Source organism: Lagopus leucura, unplaced genomic scaffold (assembly GCF_019238085.1).
Source record: "Lagopus leucura isolate 7727_CA_CO unplaced genomic scaffold, USGS_WTPT01 Super-Scaffold_73, whole genome shotgun sequence".
NCBI classification, from domain to species: Eukaryota; Metazoa; Chordata; class Aves; order Galliformes; family Phasianidae; genus Lagopus; species Lagopus leucura.
The window spans coordinates 68,667,214-68,682,070 of NW_024962252.1; the positions used below are offsets into that span (position 1 = coordinate 68,667,214).

The 14,857-nt window shown below is 36.0% G+C and overlaps 1 protein-coding gene across 2 annotated transcripts in view; it reads right to left on the minus strand.

Annotated features, from left to right (window-relative positions):
* AKT3 (AKT serine/threonine kinase 3) overlaps positions 1–14,857 on the minus strand; it is a 152,928-nt gene that overhangs the window by 66,667 nt on the left and 71,404 nt on the right. For both annotated transcript variants that reach the window (XM_042862199.1, XM_042862198.1), the window contains exon 3: positions 7,714–7,839. In XM_042862199.1, the coding sequence (XP_042718133.1) occupies positions 7,714–7,839 (126 nt within the window). The remainder of the gene's footprint in view (positions 1–7,713; positions 7,840–14,857) is intronic.

Consider the following 14,857-nt stretch of genomic DNA (forward strand, 5'->3'; position numbering starts at 1 on the left):
TCTTCGAGTTTGCTACTATACATAAACATATGTAATTAAAGGGCTGAATCTCAACTCCAAACAGTTGGAAGTCTAAATTATCATTCAAAAAAGATGAGTAAGCCAGTAAACAGACAGACTCAACTTTGTGTTCTTGTATGCTAGCCATCTACAACTTGGAATTACACGTTTTAATCCTAAAGCTTTCTGTTTTGCTTGGGATTAAACATCAGTCATGAAAAATTTCCCCCTTAATATTAGAGGGGATACAAAGCCTTGAGGCAGAACATTTGTTCAAAGCAGCACAATACAAAATCAGTTACAGAAATCAACAACTCAGTTCCAACAACTTTGTAGTAGTTGGTTGGCCATTTTTGGATCTGTATAAGAAATGGAAAAATGAAATAGAACCAGAATAAAGAATGCAATGCAAGTTTCTCAATTATTGATTTTTTCTTTTAATTAAAAAAGGAGGGTAACCAGATGTTAATTTTATCTCCATATCCACAAACAATCTGATAATTCTAAAACGTTAGGCTATCTTTTCCAAATAAAATGTACTAAATTAAATAGTTATGCTAGTTAAACTCTCCTGAGCAGCTCTAACTACAAACTGTATTTCAAAACGTTCTGTTTACTTTACACCATTCTGAACCACAGATGACAAAGTTTGCTTGAAGCTGTAATTACTCTGCAAAGCTGGGAAGCCAATTAGAGGGCCTGAAACCTGCCAGTTCCAAAAAAAAAAAAAAAAAAAAAAAAAAAGCACAGATCATCTGTTCAGATTTTATTAAAAAGTTTAAAGTTTGAATTCTATAACTTTAACCATATAATCACCAGTGTTCTTTTCCTAAATGCACTAATTCAGCATTAAAAAAAGAAAAACAAAGAAGGAATACTAATATTGTATTACTATTTCATATAAGGAAGCTTTCATCTTCAGCAGAATTTGTTGGTAGAGTCAGACAAGAATGTTAAACATATAAAAAGCCATAAAAAATTTCACCAAAAAATGAACAGAAGGTTGCATATGTGAGAAATTATTTCTAATGCAAACTGTGTTTCAGCACAAAGAAAAACTTCCTATGATTATCATATGATATAAAATAAATAGTATTGAACTGCTGATGGCATTTTTTAGAATGCATATGCATTTTTACTTATCTAGGGAGATATTTATATGCAGATATTTACATCTAGTATATCTAGCTATCTATTTACATTACAATTTAATCTTTAATTTCTTATTTTCCTCTAAGTCTTTCCTTCAGAAGATAAACACTTCACTATCCCAACCTTTGCTTTAGTACTTACTCCAGTTAGCTTTCTTTCTCATGTTAAGATACGTTTACACGACCTTTTTTCATTACTGCTACTCTATGTATTCTGAATCCAGTTTTCTCTAATGATTTGTGTTAGGAAAGTAGCAGAATTAATATATAATTTACTTACCACTGACACAGATAGGCATGTTTTAGCTCACATATGAAATGCTGTGACTTTTACATGTATATGTATATACAGAAATATATATTTATACACACACATCCTCTCAGATTTGTCTTCTCCTGATTCTCCCACACATCTATACACACCATCCTATTTCTCTGAGGCTTTCCAAAAGGCTCTCTCTCCTAAAGTCTCCTCTTTTCTCACTACATTTTATTTATGTGCAATATTACCCATTAAAACAAGACTGGTGACATAACAATGTATGTGAATAATTTAATATCCTTTCTTTGGTCCCCAAAAACGCAATTTTCTCCTAAAAATGTCATCCTCCAAACTGCTCCAGAGGTAGTTGTTTCCCATTGTTCCTTCGATTTAACACACTTCTCTTTGCACTCCCCATCTTCTACACAGCCTTAGCACATAAGCAGTAAGATTTCAACATGGACTACCCCCACAGCCTACTCTCATCCTCTTTATCACTCTTTATTCAGTATCCAAATGATCATTCATATCACTCATCCTCCCTGTGTTCCATTTCTGAAAAGCATTCATAATTTCTTTCTTTTTAGTGAACAAATTCTTCTTTAAATCCTCCTTAAAAATCTACTTCACCATGATGTCTTAAAAACAGGAAGCAAGAAGGAGAAAAAGAGTAAAAATCTAACCTGGACAGTAGATAAGTTGTTAATGTGCTGAGACCACTGTCTATAGTATAGGCTAGTACTGCCTCATTGTTTTATCATACTCCCCCCATCTGTTTGCATCCATCTGCTATCCCTTGTTTTATATTTGGAATTTTAGTATTTTGGAGCAGGAACTGACTTTTTGTTCCGTATGGGTAGAAATCCCACTCCTGTGGTGCTTGGCTCATGACTCGAACTTGTATGTGCTTTGATGCTATAACAACAACAACATATATGACTGAATAATAAACACCCCAAAAAAAAGATTACTTTCCTTGAAACTGAAAAAGACCATTCATGATGCACTTCACCATGCTGGGAAGTCATTTATTTACAGCACTCCAAAAAATACTGAAGTAGTGCCCTTGCCTTTCTATCATGACAATTAGTTTGCTAGTCACCCTTTCAAGCAAAGAGAGAGAATGAAAATGAGAGATCTCCACATGGTATTGCCAGGCTTTGCCTGAGGTTTTTCTTGTCTTCACAGAAGACAGTAACATAACATATCCCTCTCTCTTACATACTAACATCTCAATTTCATTTATGCAAATCAATGCATCACACCAGGATAGAAAGACCTGAGAGTATACTTTTTAACTTGCCATGCTTATACCAGGCCCTACTTAGAGATAGCTGGGGATTACAGAATGGTAAATGGGTGTCTGAGAAAGCACTGTCCAAGAGCTTCTCTAAAAGAAATGCCTCCTATTTTATAATGTTGGCCTGTGACATCAGAGGCGCATGTTGGTGGCACAGCAGTAGAGGTTGAACCATCCCACCAATGTTCCATTTTGCTGCTGTACTATCATGCTCTTTGTAACTGTTGTTTCCACAGAAATAAACAGGAGGCATACTTCTGGAGTGACCTCAGTTAAACTGAAGGATAAGTCTGAGGAACTCATCCTTATTCGTGACCCAAGCTAACAAGTGAATCCAAACTTCTAAGTCAAATGACTGAATACCAACTATGCCACCTAAAAACAGTTCAGAAGGTATTTTGTAAATCTCTCAATTCTCGACTGACTGGTCCAGTTTTCCAGAAACACAAACATACATACATCCAACAGTAACACTGGTAACACATTCGATTTGAGTTTAAATTTCCATAGATACATTTGTGTATTCAGCAAATTATATACACAGTGCTTTTTTTCTCCCCAAAATTATTTGCAGCGTTGAATGAATATTATTTATTCAATTGTACTGTTATTACTTTGGATTTAAATCTGTGCTGTAATTATAAGAAACTAGTTGGATGTGTATCTGTGTGTTCACGTCATCTACTGCTATGACAACCAAAAACACCTAGGATTTTAAATTCAAATCTCATTGAAAAGTTAACTGTGGAGTTCCTGGAAAAAAGTCATTTCTAATGGCACTGTATCTTCATGGATAAGTTGGTATATACATGTATATGTATTTTCTATTCATTTCTTCCTATTCATTATTCCCTGAAAACACTTCAATTTTTCTGTTTTTTATATTCTTAAATCCCCAAAATAATAAACCTTGTCTCTGGCCAATTTAAAGATTCAGATTAGTAAAAAGTAGCACAAATTTTACATTCAGAGTAGCCAGGGTTCATCGGTGATAATTTCTGTAGTGAAGAAAAATAAAATTAAGAAAAAGCATTTTGTAGAAAGTATCTTCTAGCAATAACTTGAATTTATTTCACCTGTATCACAGAGTACTTGGAAAGTAAAATATTTCAAGATACCACAAAAATTCCAAGTGACATCATTTTTGGCCGAAGTTCAAAGGCTACCACTAAAGGGATGTTTCTCTTTCCAATTATTCTCCACATGAAGATCAAAATGAAGGCAAAAGGCCAGTTCATGCAGATACCTCAACCCAAATGTGCTATATGATCACTTGCATACTCATTGCATGTGTGAGAACTTTTTTTAGTGCTGGCTTTCAGTGGTTTCTCTTTTGTGGTTTTTTTTGTTGTTGTTGCTGTTGTTTGTTGTTGTTATTTGTTTTTAGTTTTTGTTTTGTTTTGTTTTTTGTTTTAGTTTTTTTTTTTTAATTAGTAAAGCCACAAAAGCTCCTTAAACAGAATTGGAAAGAACCACCACTTCTTCCCATCTCAGACCAAGGTGGTATACACAAAGCAGTATTGATTCTGCTTCAACAGCGCTGGACCACTTAGAAACAGTGTTGTGAGATCATGCTGATCTTTTCTGGGACCTCTAGGGGTATAAATCCTGCCATGGGGACATCCAGAGTACTGTTGTTTTTTTTTTTTTTCAAAAGAAGCCTAATATAGGCCTTTGCCTATACCAAGAAGTTACAGCAATTGAATCAAAAATATTTTTAGACTGGTTCTGACTGCATTAATGTCTAAGCAAAAAACAATTTAAATTAACATATTTTGAGGTGGGCAGGAATGCACACCCACTCCATTACCATGACTCAGTCAATCAACAGTGTCTCTTGAAGCTCCAGTAACTTGATTACTTGCAACTGCTTCTCTGTACCTAAAAAGAGCTAAGGCTGACTTTGAACTAGTCTCTGAATTGGACTCTATATGGTATAAAATACAGTAACTCCGTAGGAGAGAAACCAAAGTGATTCCAGCATATGACCTGGTATCATCAGACAGATTTGTTCACCCTGCCACAAGCTCTGGCAGCTCAGCAGTCACAGCAAAGAGCACTCACTACTGGTGCTCACATGCACCAGAAGGCTGCTCTGGGGAGGTGAGGGCTCTGCCTGGGGGCCTCAAAGAACAGCCACCAATGGGCCAGTACCAAATCTTCCCACTTTATCCAGCCCATCTCCACCATACCCCCCCGGTCAACTCCACCTAGCATACTTACGATCCAGCAAGAGATCGCTCACCGCCATTTCAGTCCCACACGGTTTCCCTGCCTTAATAAAGGAATATTCAGCACTGGAAGCGCTGTTAGCAGGTTATAAAATATTTTTGTCCTCTCAGGCCTTTCTCTCATTCACAGGATTCACAAGGGAATACACTGGCTACAAAGGATCAGGGAGAGAAAAGTGCTCAGCTGTGGGATTTTGACCGTATTTCTTGGAAGAAATCTTTCTTGGAAGAAATCAGGCAGCAACTATTCGGAAAACGATACTGTATCTGGGAAAGTCTTCTGAGCTTGGTAGCAGGAGTGGAAGGGAGTCATTCTGTTGGGTAAATATCTGTGTGATCAAAATAACTGGTGCAACAGGGTGGGTGTAGAATTTTAAACCACAGAACAAGTATCATACAAAGCAGAAAGGTACAAACTTTCCAGTGTTCAACTCAAACAGTACAAAAATAATACCATGGCCTTGGCCTTCTCTGCTTAAATAACAAGCTGTAAGTAAGAGCCAAAGATGTCTATCAATGTGGACCGAGACCACATTCTCACTTTACAGATAGCTACAAAGATTACGTGAAGATAGGACTATAAAGACATATCTTTAAGTCCCTGCCAACCTAATCAAGATGGTATTAACAGTGATCTCACACTCCATCTGCCTGGCTAGTAATTTATGAAAAATGTACTTCACTATTACAGGAAAAATATGCTGCACTGTTTGTGGCTGCAAACCTACTGCAGCAGCTCAGGAACTCAGGGATTGCAGACCATAAAGCCTGTTGTTGAGATTTACCAGGTACTGCAGATGAGATCCAATTCAGTCATACAGAGTGTTGTTTTGTTTGTTTGTTTGCCCTACTGATGATCTCATTGTCAGACAGATAAAATATCTGACCAAAAGCAGTCCTTTGCAATTCAGAGTATAATACTATTCTCGCCTTATCTTTTCAGCCCTTCCACGTTATATAATTCTGTACTTCTTATTCAAGATAAAATCCAACATATTTAATTAAAGTTAAAAACTGGAATCTTATTTTAAAAAAAAATCTTATTCCAGAACATTTTACTTTCTACATTGCAATCTCCACATAGATACTTTGCTAAAATTTTATGGGATTATTTTTGTGAGGGAAAAGCTCTCGCTATTCTTGCTCTCCTCAGCAGTTATTTCTTATTAAATCACTGCTTCTCCAGCCAGAAAACAGAAAAACTCATCTCCTTTCCTAATACTGTAATTCTTTAATTAATACTACAAGTTCCTTCCTTTAGCTTACACAGTCTAAGTATCTGACCTACAGTACTTGCAAGGACTCCTGTCGTTTCTGGAAACAAAAAAAAATTACCCAATTCCCATCAAAACAAAGTTCAGGGGCAGCACTCTAATTTAGCATTATAGAAGATGACCTCTTGGTATCAGAAAAAAAGAGTTCAACACCAGTATCAAAACATTGGAACTAATTGTTAATTATTTCTTCACTTGCCAGAACTACTGTTTGGATCATCCTTCTCACTGCAGTGGAAAAGGAAGACTAGATATGCAATGAAGAGCACAGTAAAGCAGGGCAAAAAAAAAACCTGCTGTAATTCTACAGATTTTCTTTCCCTTGGTCATAGGTCAAGAAGTATCTAGGAAACTACTAACTGCTATAAATGAATGGGTTATACAGAGAAATGGCTAAAGAATAACATCCTATGAGTTGGTCAGTGCTAGGTCTACCAACTCTCATGAACAACTTAAAGGCATCACTGCTTTTAGCACTGCATAGCAACAAGGTAAAATGAGTCTCAAATATTCAAAGGCTTGTAAACTCAATATCATTTGTAAGATTTCTACCATCATCAGAATGTGCAAGGTTATTCTCCTCCAATTGTAGGATTGGAGCCCAAGATTAATTCCTTCAGTAATGCAAATAAAGGAAATTCTTTCCCTACATACACCTGCTCTTGTGGCTCCAACATTCTCCTTTAAAACTAAACGGTGCCATTTATTGTATTGCAGTACACTGAACACGCTTTGAAAGAAGTTGGTTACATATTCTAATATTCATTCCTTCAGAAGTTTATAGCCATAATATACACAAATCTTACACTCGGAGATTTTTTCTCCTTCGCTTAGCTCTACAAATATTTTCATTTCTGTTCAAAAATATTCTATCAATCTCAAAACCCAAAAAAAACCTACTAACTTGTCTTCTAAAAACATTTTTGAAAAAGAAAAAAGCACAATGTCTTTATTTTATCCAACAGATTCATACTTTATAGCTTTGCTAATATATGCAAATTATCTGATTGCTCAAAATTACTGACTAACCAGGCTGGAGAGCTGATTACCTGATTATCCAAGAGAAAAATAATTTAGCACAATTTTGTGCCATTTGACAGTCTAGATAATTTTCTAATTAATTTGAGTTTTCAAGTGAATTCAGAGATACTACCAAAAAATAAAAAGGGCAGTGGTATGAATACAAGTAAGCTTTCTAAGGATTTTCATCTTACAACAATCATTTATGAAATGTTATTGTTACTAATTTAGATAGAAATAAAATAAAAACAAAAATTGAGGACTTAGATTTTAAAAATAACCCACTTATGATAAAATCTTTAATGCCGTTTGTAAGAGAATCTTGTAGAGCCGGACACGAGACTGGGGGGTACCAGCCTGACAGAAGGCATCAAACCTGCACTGTTATCAATAAATTCCAAAGTACGCATTCAGCAAAATGTAGCAGATATTTTGTCAGTATGCTAAGAGAATAATAAATTCTGGAAATACATACTTGCCACTGAAAAGTTGTTGAGTGGATATGGCAGATCCACATCCTGGGGCTTCTCCTTATAGCCTATGAAAGAACCATCTGTCTTTAGCAGGAAATATCTTGGCCGCCAGTTTTTTATATATTCTCCTAAATGAGAAAAAAAATGTGTTCATTAGTACTGTGGAGGAAAAAAAAAAAACAACCAGATATTAAAAAACATATCATCAATATCTATTATACCAAAAATTATACCAAAATCTTTCCAGATGTTTTCAACTTACAAAGGAAACTAACTTCCTCCAACAGAAGAGAAAATATAATTGCAATTGAAAACCTGGACTGTAGAAGGATGCCTCTGTAATAAGAAGCTACATGCACTGTACTATATTCTGTACACTGAAATTTCATTACACCATTCTCTTCCCAGTCCCCCATTTTTGTATCTGTAAACAGTCTGAAATTTGGTGTAGGTGAAAGTAAGCACTACAGCTCCACTTACAATAACAAAAGTAAATGTCAGTTACTACAACGTAGAACAATCACCCTGCTGAACCAAAGCAAAAATCATTAAGTTCATTTCAAATATAAACTATCAGCAAGAAGACTGAAGGTATCCAATCCAGTTACCTTTTACAAGATAAGTCAACCAATAAACACACCATCTCCACTTTCACCCTACTCAAGTTGGTAAGGAAGGTTCTGCAAGCCATGAGGTATTCAGGAACCGAAACATTAAGAACAAGACAGAAGAGAGTTGGTAGCTTAAACAATTTTATTTAAGAGTGAAAAATCTCTAAATTGCAATATTTCATCATATCAAAACCTCATCAGTAATTGTACTCATGTGTACTACTCAGGTGTGTACAGGTGCATTTAGACTAGCCCATCTTTCCCCATCTTCGACTTCTATCAACTTTGCAGAACAAGTAATGTACACACAACTCCCAACTAAGATTTTAAATGAGATACTGTTTAATCATTGCACAAGATAATATTTTAAAAAGTGTATGTACCAATACAAAATTTCCAAATTTCCTCAAAAGTAATTACACTTATTACACTTATTACACACTTGTAAACTTCATGCTAAAATACTGCTCTGAATCTCTTAAGATTATATCAAAGTGTCACTGTGAAATAAGAATCATGACCTACTTGTATTAACCTTAAAAAACACAATTTCAAGTTCAGTAAGGCTGAAACTGAAAAATTATTTCAATCTCTCAGTTTGAAAAATGCTCAGAATTTACTAAATTTACTATAGAACAGGGGCTGCACTGGCCCTTGGCTAAACCCAATCCTTGAGAAGTGTTTTGTAACTCATCCGTTAACTTTACCTTTTAGACAATTCAGAAGTTAGAAGAGATGACATTCATCTGACCCTGAGATTGTTCTGTTAGAAGCCAGTCTATGTTTTCTGGCCCTCAAAACTTCAGCAAAACTTCTGGCAACAAAACTTCTAGCTCCAGATAACAGGGCACCTGCCTTGTGTTGTTATCAAGAGATTTTCCATTTTCATGTAAGTAGAAAAAAAATTGAAACAGCTCAGAATGTTACTTCATTTGACCACAAAAAAAAAAAAAAAAAAAAAAGGGGGAGGGGTTTAAGCACCAGATACACTTGTCTAGATTCGGAACTTCCTACCTCAAGTCTCCGTGCTAGATCAGTTGGAAACATCTACACTGACACAGCTGGTCTGAAATGATTTCACATCGGGAAAATCTGACCTCAAATTAACAAAAAACAAAAAACAAAAAAAAAAAAAAAAAAAAAAAAAAAAAAACCTTGAGAAAAGAAATGTAACATTAACACCAATAACAGTGAAAAACTGTATCGTTACATGAAAACATACAGATGCTTCTTTAATTATGTTTGCTGAATAATTGAAAATAATAAATATAGGCCTAACTAAAGGAATGATTCTTAAGAATGTTTCAAATATCTCCTATAAAAAAAAAATTGCAGAAATATGCCCGGATCAAAGAGTTGAAGCCATACACATCATATCACCCAATATGAGTTTAAAAAATATTAGCTTTCTAGTGCCTTTCTTAACGTTGAAAAGTTCATAATGAATCTTACATAAGGTTCTCATATACTACTTGTTTCCAGGAGACTGCTATGATAGACAGTGCCTGTTGGTTTAAAAACTACAAAGACTTTAGGCTTCCCTGGAAGGTGCATTCACTGGGAAGGAGGCAGCTAAAACAACAGAAAACTTGCTCAAGGGCAGCATCCAATAAGGACAGAACAAAAGTACAGCCAAGCCAGGTCAGCCATTCAAAGTTTCCTTCCTTTCCATAAGGAACAAGCTGCAAAGAGGTAAGCAGACTCTCCAAGAGTTAGGGATGATAGGGTAAGAACGCTAATCAGTCACCTCAGGAAATAAACAGAAACTACTACTAACTCCTACTATTAACATAGACACTGTCTGGAATCAAACTTATTATAAAAAAAAAGAGATCATTTCAGCAGCTGCCCGTAGAGACACTTATTCCCTTCTCTTCTTAAGGCAACATTTCATGTTGCACTTAACTTCTACTAGGTACTCAAAGTCTCTGAATGAGAAAACTGAATAGATTTTTGGTCATCTAATCAGTTTTGCAGTCAACATCTTGCTTAGAGAAAAACCATTAGAGGAGTATGACAAGTACTTCCAAGTACTTCTCTGAAGAGTGAAGATATCAATACTGAATGGCACGTAATGCCAGATCGTCCATGAGCACTGCTGTATTTCTGTCTCTGCCCTGCAAACTATAGCAAGACACAGGATGCACAGCTTACAATGGCAGATCCAAAAGTAACACCTTCTATTTTACTCTGTTGGTTCACAACGTGAGAGGCAGATGTTGGTGGTATGGCAATAGAGGCTGAATCTTCCCACCAATGCTCCAATCTTCCATTACCATTTAATTCCATTTAATTGCCATGTGACAGATGGCAGCAGAGAGTCAGTCTGATGAAATGGCATCTGACACAGCAATGCATACAAAGTAAAGGTGTGAAACTGAATTCCTCCATGCGAAAAAAATTGCATCCACTGACATTCATTGACACTTGTTGAACATTGGTGGAGACCAAACAGTGGATGTGAGCACAGCAAGGCGATGCAAGATTATCATCTGCTCTTTATTTATTTTATAACTTAATTAACAAATGGGTGAACGCTTTTGAAGAATAAAATAAACAGTAATATCAGTGAGCAGTTCACTTAACTGCTTAACTGGTTTAATGACAACTCAGGATAAAGTCTAGGTGCCCTCTTATAACTGAATTCCTTCTATACAATCTGCTTAAGGACAGAAAAACATTTTATTCGATACTTCTTAATAGATATGTTTACTGAATTGCTTTAAAAGATATATCCTCTACACACAAAAAGAATAGCAAAACACAGCTGAGTACTGGGAAAGAAAAAACAAGTTAGTGTGACTTCTAACTTACCAGCCCTATATAAAACAAACCAAACTAAAATATTTTATAGTATAAGCAGTATTCAATTACTCTAAGTATGTTTGCGGTATTTGCTTCCCAAATACTTAAGGGAAAGTGAAGGAGAAGGGGAAGAAAAGGGAAAGAAAGAGAAAGAGCAAGAGAAAGAGAAAATGGGAGTGTGAAAAGGGAAAAGGAAGAAGGAAGAAGGAAGAAGCAAGAAGCAAGAAGGGGAAAAAGGGAAAAAGGAAAAAGAAAAGAAATAAAAAGAAAAAAAAGGGGAATGGGGAAGGGGGGAAGAGAGAAAGGAGAAGAGAGAAGGGAGAAGAAACTCCAGTCTACATTTGGCAATTCAGTAACTCAAGTAAAAAAGAAATTCTATGAGAAAGGAGAAGTCCACATAGGCTAACCAAAACCCAAGACATCCTGACAACTTAATGACACATAGCTGTAGCACTTGAAAAAGCACTGGATCCACCATAGAGAATTAATCAGTTTGTACCCGACTTCCTGCTGAGTTAATGTAAGCTAAATTATTATTTTGCTTAAATTTACACCCTTGTAAGTTGAAAACCATGTTTTCTTAGAGTATGTTTATTAGACTGTAAGAAGAGGCCTCTAATTTCAACCACTGCAGCAAAGAAAGCAGAGTAATTCATACTCATCTTTAATTCCAGTCAGTTTTTAAAGCTGCTTGAGAAAAGTAGCAGTAGAGTATGCATCTCAGATACACAGACAATAAATGCATGCACATAATAAACAAAATACAAACTGAGAACCTGTTTTGGGTTGTGAGGGCATGCTTTTTTTAGTAACTATGGTAGAACACACTCCAAATAGGAAATATGATGGCACAGCACTCTTGACACACATGAAAATACAATCTAATCTTCATGCAAAATCCACACTCATCAAATGCAACTCTTTAATTCATGTTGTATTTAATAATACACTGGATAACAACAGTAACAAATAACACTTAATGAAGGTGTGTTTAGAACACGACCCTTTTGGCCAGCTCTATACTTGCCAACTGCAACCTTAATAAATTGTTTGCCTTTGACAGTCACAAGAATCCAGCCTTCATGTTTCAGAAAACACGTTTATTCTAGAAATGCAATGTCTGTAGTTTTAATCGTACTGAAGATCCCACAAAGAAGAGTTATCTAGGAAATCACATGAGTGTTCACCACACCCATGCTGGATAAGCACATCACTACGAGTTCGTAATTGCTTCATTTCACCTCAGGACTCAAAGCATCTCTTCAAACACACACTTCACCTCAGATTCAATGGTTGCTATTTTCAGTCTCATCCATTTGTAACCCTGAGTACATGGAAGCTTAGAAATTCTTAAAAACTTTTTCAGTGATGAATTAATCTTATTATTAATAAAAATAAGCAAGCTTTAAAAGAGAACTTTTGCAAAACATCTACATTTTTTAATATGTAAATGGTTTTAGAGGTGTGAAGGAAATGTCTAACATACAGTGCTGATAAGCAACAGAAACCTGAGTTCAAAAACTTGCTTGCTTAAAAGAAGCAACAGCTGCCACACAGACATAAGTGAGATTTAAGGGAAGGGGGGGAAAAAAAAACCCTCCAAGTAGAGAACACAAAAAAAAATCTGCCTCTTGTCTGTGTCATCAATTTACTACAGCAGCTTTAACAAAGATAATACACAAATACCGTTCTCCTCACTGTGTTGGCTTTTTTCTTGTTGTTTGTTTAGAGGCACCTCTGCATTAAATCAGAGTGTAGTTCCCCTGTACTAGCATTTAATTAATAGCTACGAACAAACTGAATGTTTAAGAACATTAAACAAAATTATAAAAAATATAATTAATCATACACATACGCAGGTCTTCTTTAAAAGGAACAACCTTAATAAATGCTGGGTCAAGTGAAATACCAGAAGCAGTGCCAGTGGTTTTGAGATTGAATTTACTTACCTTGGCCCTCTGAGGGCAGTGTTACCTAACACACGATTAAAAGCAGCAGCAGGCTGTGTGACTAAGTCAGTAGACACCAGCACATGTAAAACACTCCTGTTTAATATTTACTTACCTGTGATTTCATGACAATAAATATGCAATACAGTTCAAAGCTACTGTAAAAAAGAAATGCTTCTTCAAAAAATATACCTGTCCTCATGATTCATTATAAGTTCTCCAATATGGCACAATATGTAACATTGTGCAAAAAGCTTTAACAAAATCTTACTGCACATCAAAAACATTAAATCACACAGTTTAACCCAACACGCTTTAGCATTTGAAAAACTATTTTTATTATGTACTCCCTCCTAAAAATTTTCCAGCACTGCAAAGAAAAGAGGAATTTGGAACTAAGTCTTTGATTCTGTCTCTTACACTGTGAGACAGTGATTACTTATTTAATACTGTTTTCCCGCAGCTCCCAGTAACGTTAAATGACATTTTAAGCACATCTGTACTTAAGTTAGACAAATGAATTTTTTCAGGCACAAGGATGGAATGGGAAACATTTCAAGCTGTGTGTGGGCATCAGCCTATACCACAGCTAAGCTTCCATGACACCTCCCGCAAACTGGGGAACGGTTTCCAAACACAAGGTAGTTGTATAAGCAGAATGCCTTGCTAAGATAGGCAACACCTGAGGACGCCTGAACTTTCTCATGACATCGCAGCAGCCCAATGTAGTTAAGAAGATTGCGTGTTCTGCTTTTCACAGCCACGTGGTCAGAGAGCAGTGAAAACTACACGGATGTTCAGATTTTGCAGATTTTGCAGAGCAAGCAGGCTCAGGAACACACCCCAAAAATTACTCAGCTGAGCAAGAGAAGAAGAAAGCTGGGACAACCCTCTCCCTCATGGCGGCCAAGGAGCACTGAACAGCAACAAACAAGAGGTCTATTTTTTCTTAAGCAGCAGCAGGTTGTGCTCAAAACCAAAAGCTGCCACAGGTAAAGCAGACAAGTTCCAAGCAGAGGTGGAATCTCACAAGGGTGAAGCCATCAAGCAACTGTCCATGGTCTCAGCATGCTTCTCTAAATCTACAGCTGCAGGAAGAACCACGCTCTCAATGGGACAAGCCTCTCTTCTTCTATTGCAGGGTATGGTTCCTCTCAGGCTTTGAATGCAACCTACAAGTGTTTGAGTGAGGGGTTTGTTAGGGCTTACATCACCACTCACCCTCATCTTCTCATTAGAATTACTGGAGTGAGTCAGTGTTCTATCCTGTATAAATGCAACTCTGCTTCAGCTTCTGTTGTTCATTCAAAGCTTTCCCATTGCATCAATAATTTTTTACTTAAAATATATAAAAATTTAGAGGAAAATACTCAGTAATAGATAGACATGCCACTATGCAAATGACAATGCAGTTTTCAAAACGGGCATCAAAAATTATTGATGTGTTCTGGCATCTCCTGGAAAATAAATGTTGACAATGCATGCTCAATTTTAGTATGCAGAAGATTTTGTCCTTTTAAAAAATTGTACCAGAAATATGAAGTTATCTGACATCCTGACAAATTGAGAATTGACCTTTACAATGTCCACTTTGAGCCAACAGGAAGAAAAATCTGCCAGTTTCAACATCACTCTCACTTCCCCTCCATTCTTAAAGGATAAGAATTAGAACAACAAATAAATTAAAGAGAAGTGGATATTAGCACATGCTGTCTGGAATAGCACAGTACTGGATTACATCAACATCCGTGAACAACAAAGGAGATCAATATTTTCTAAAT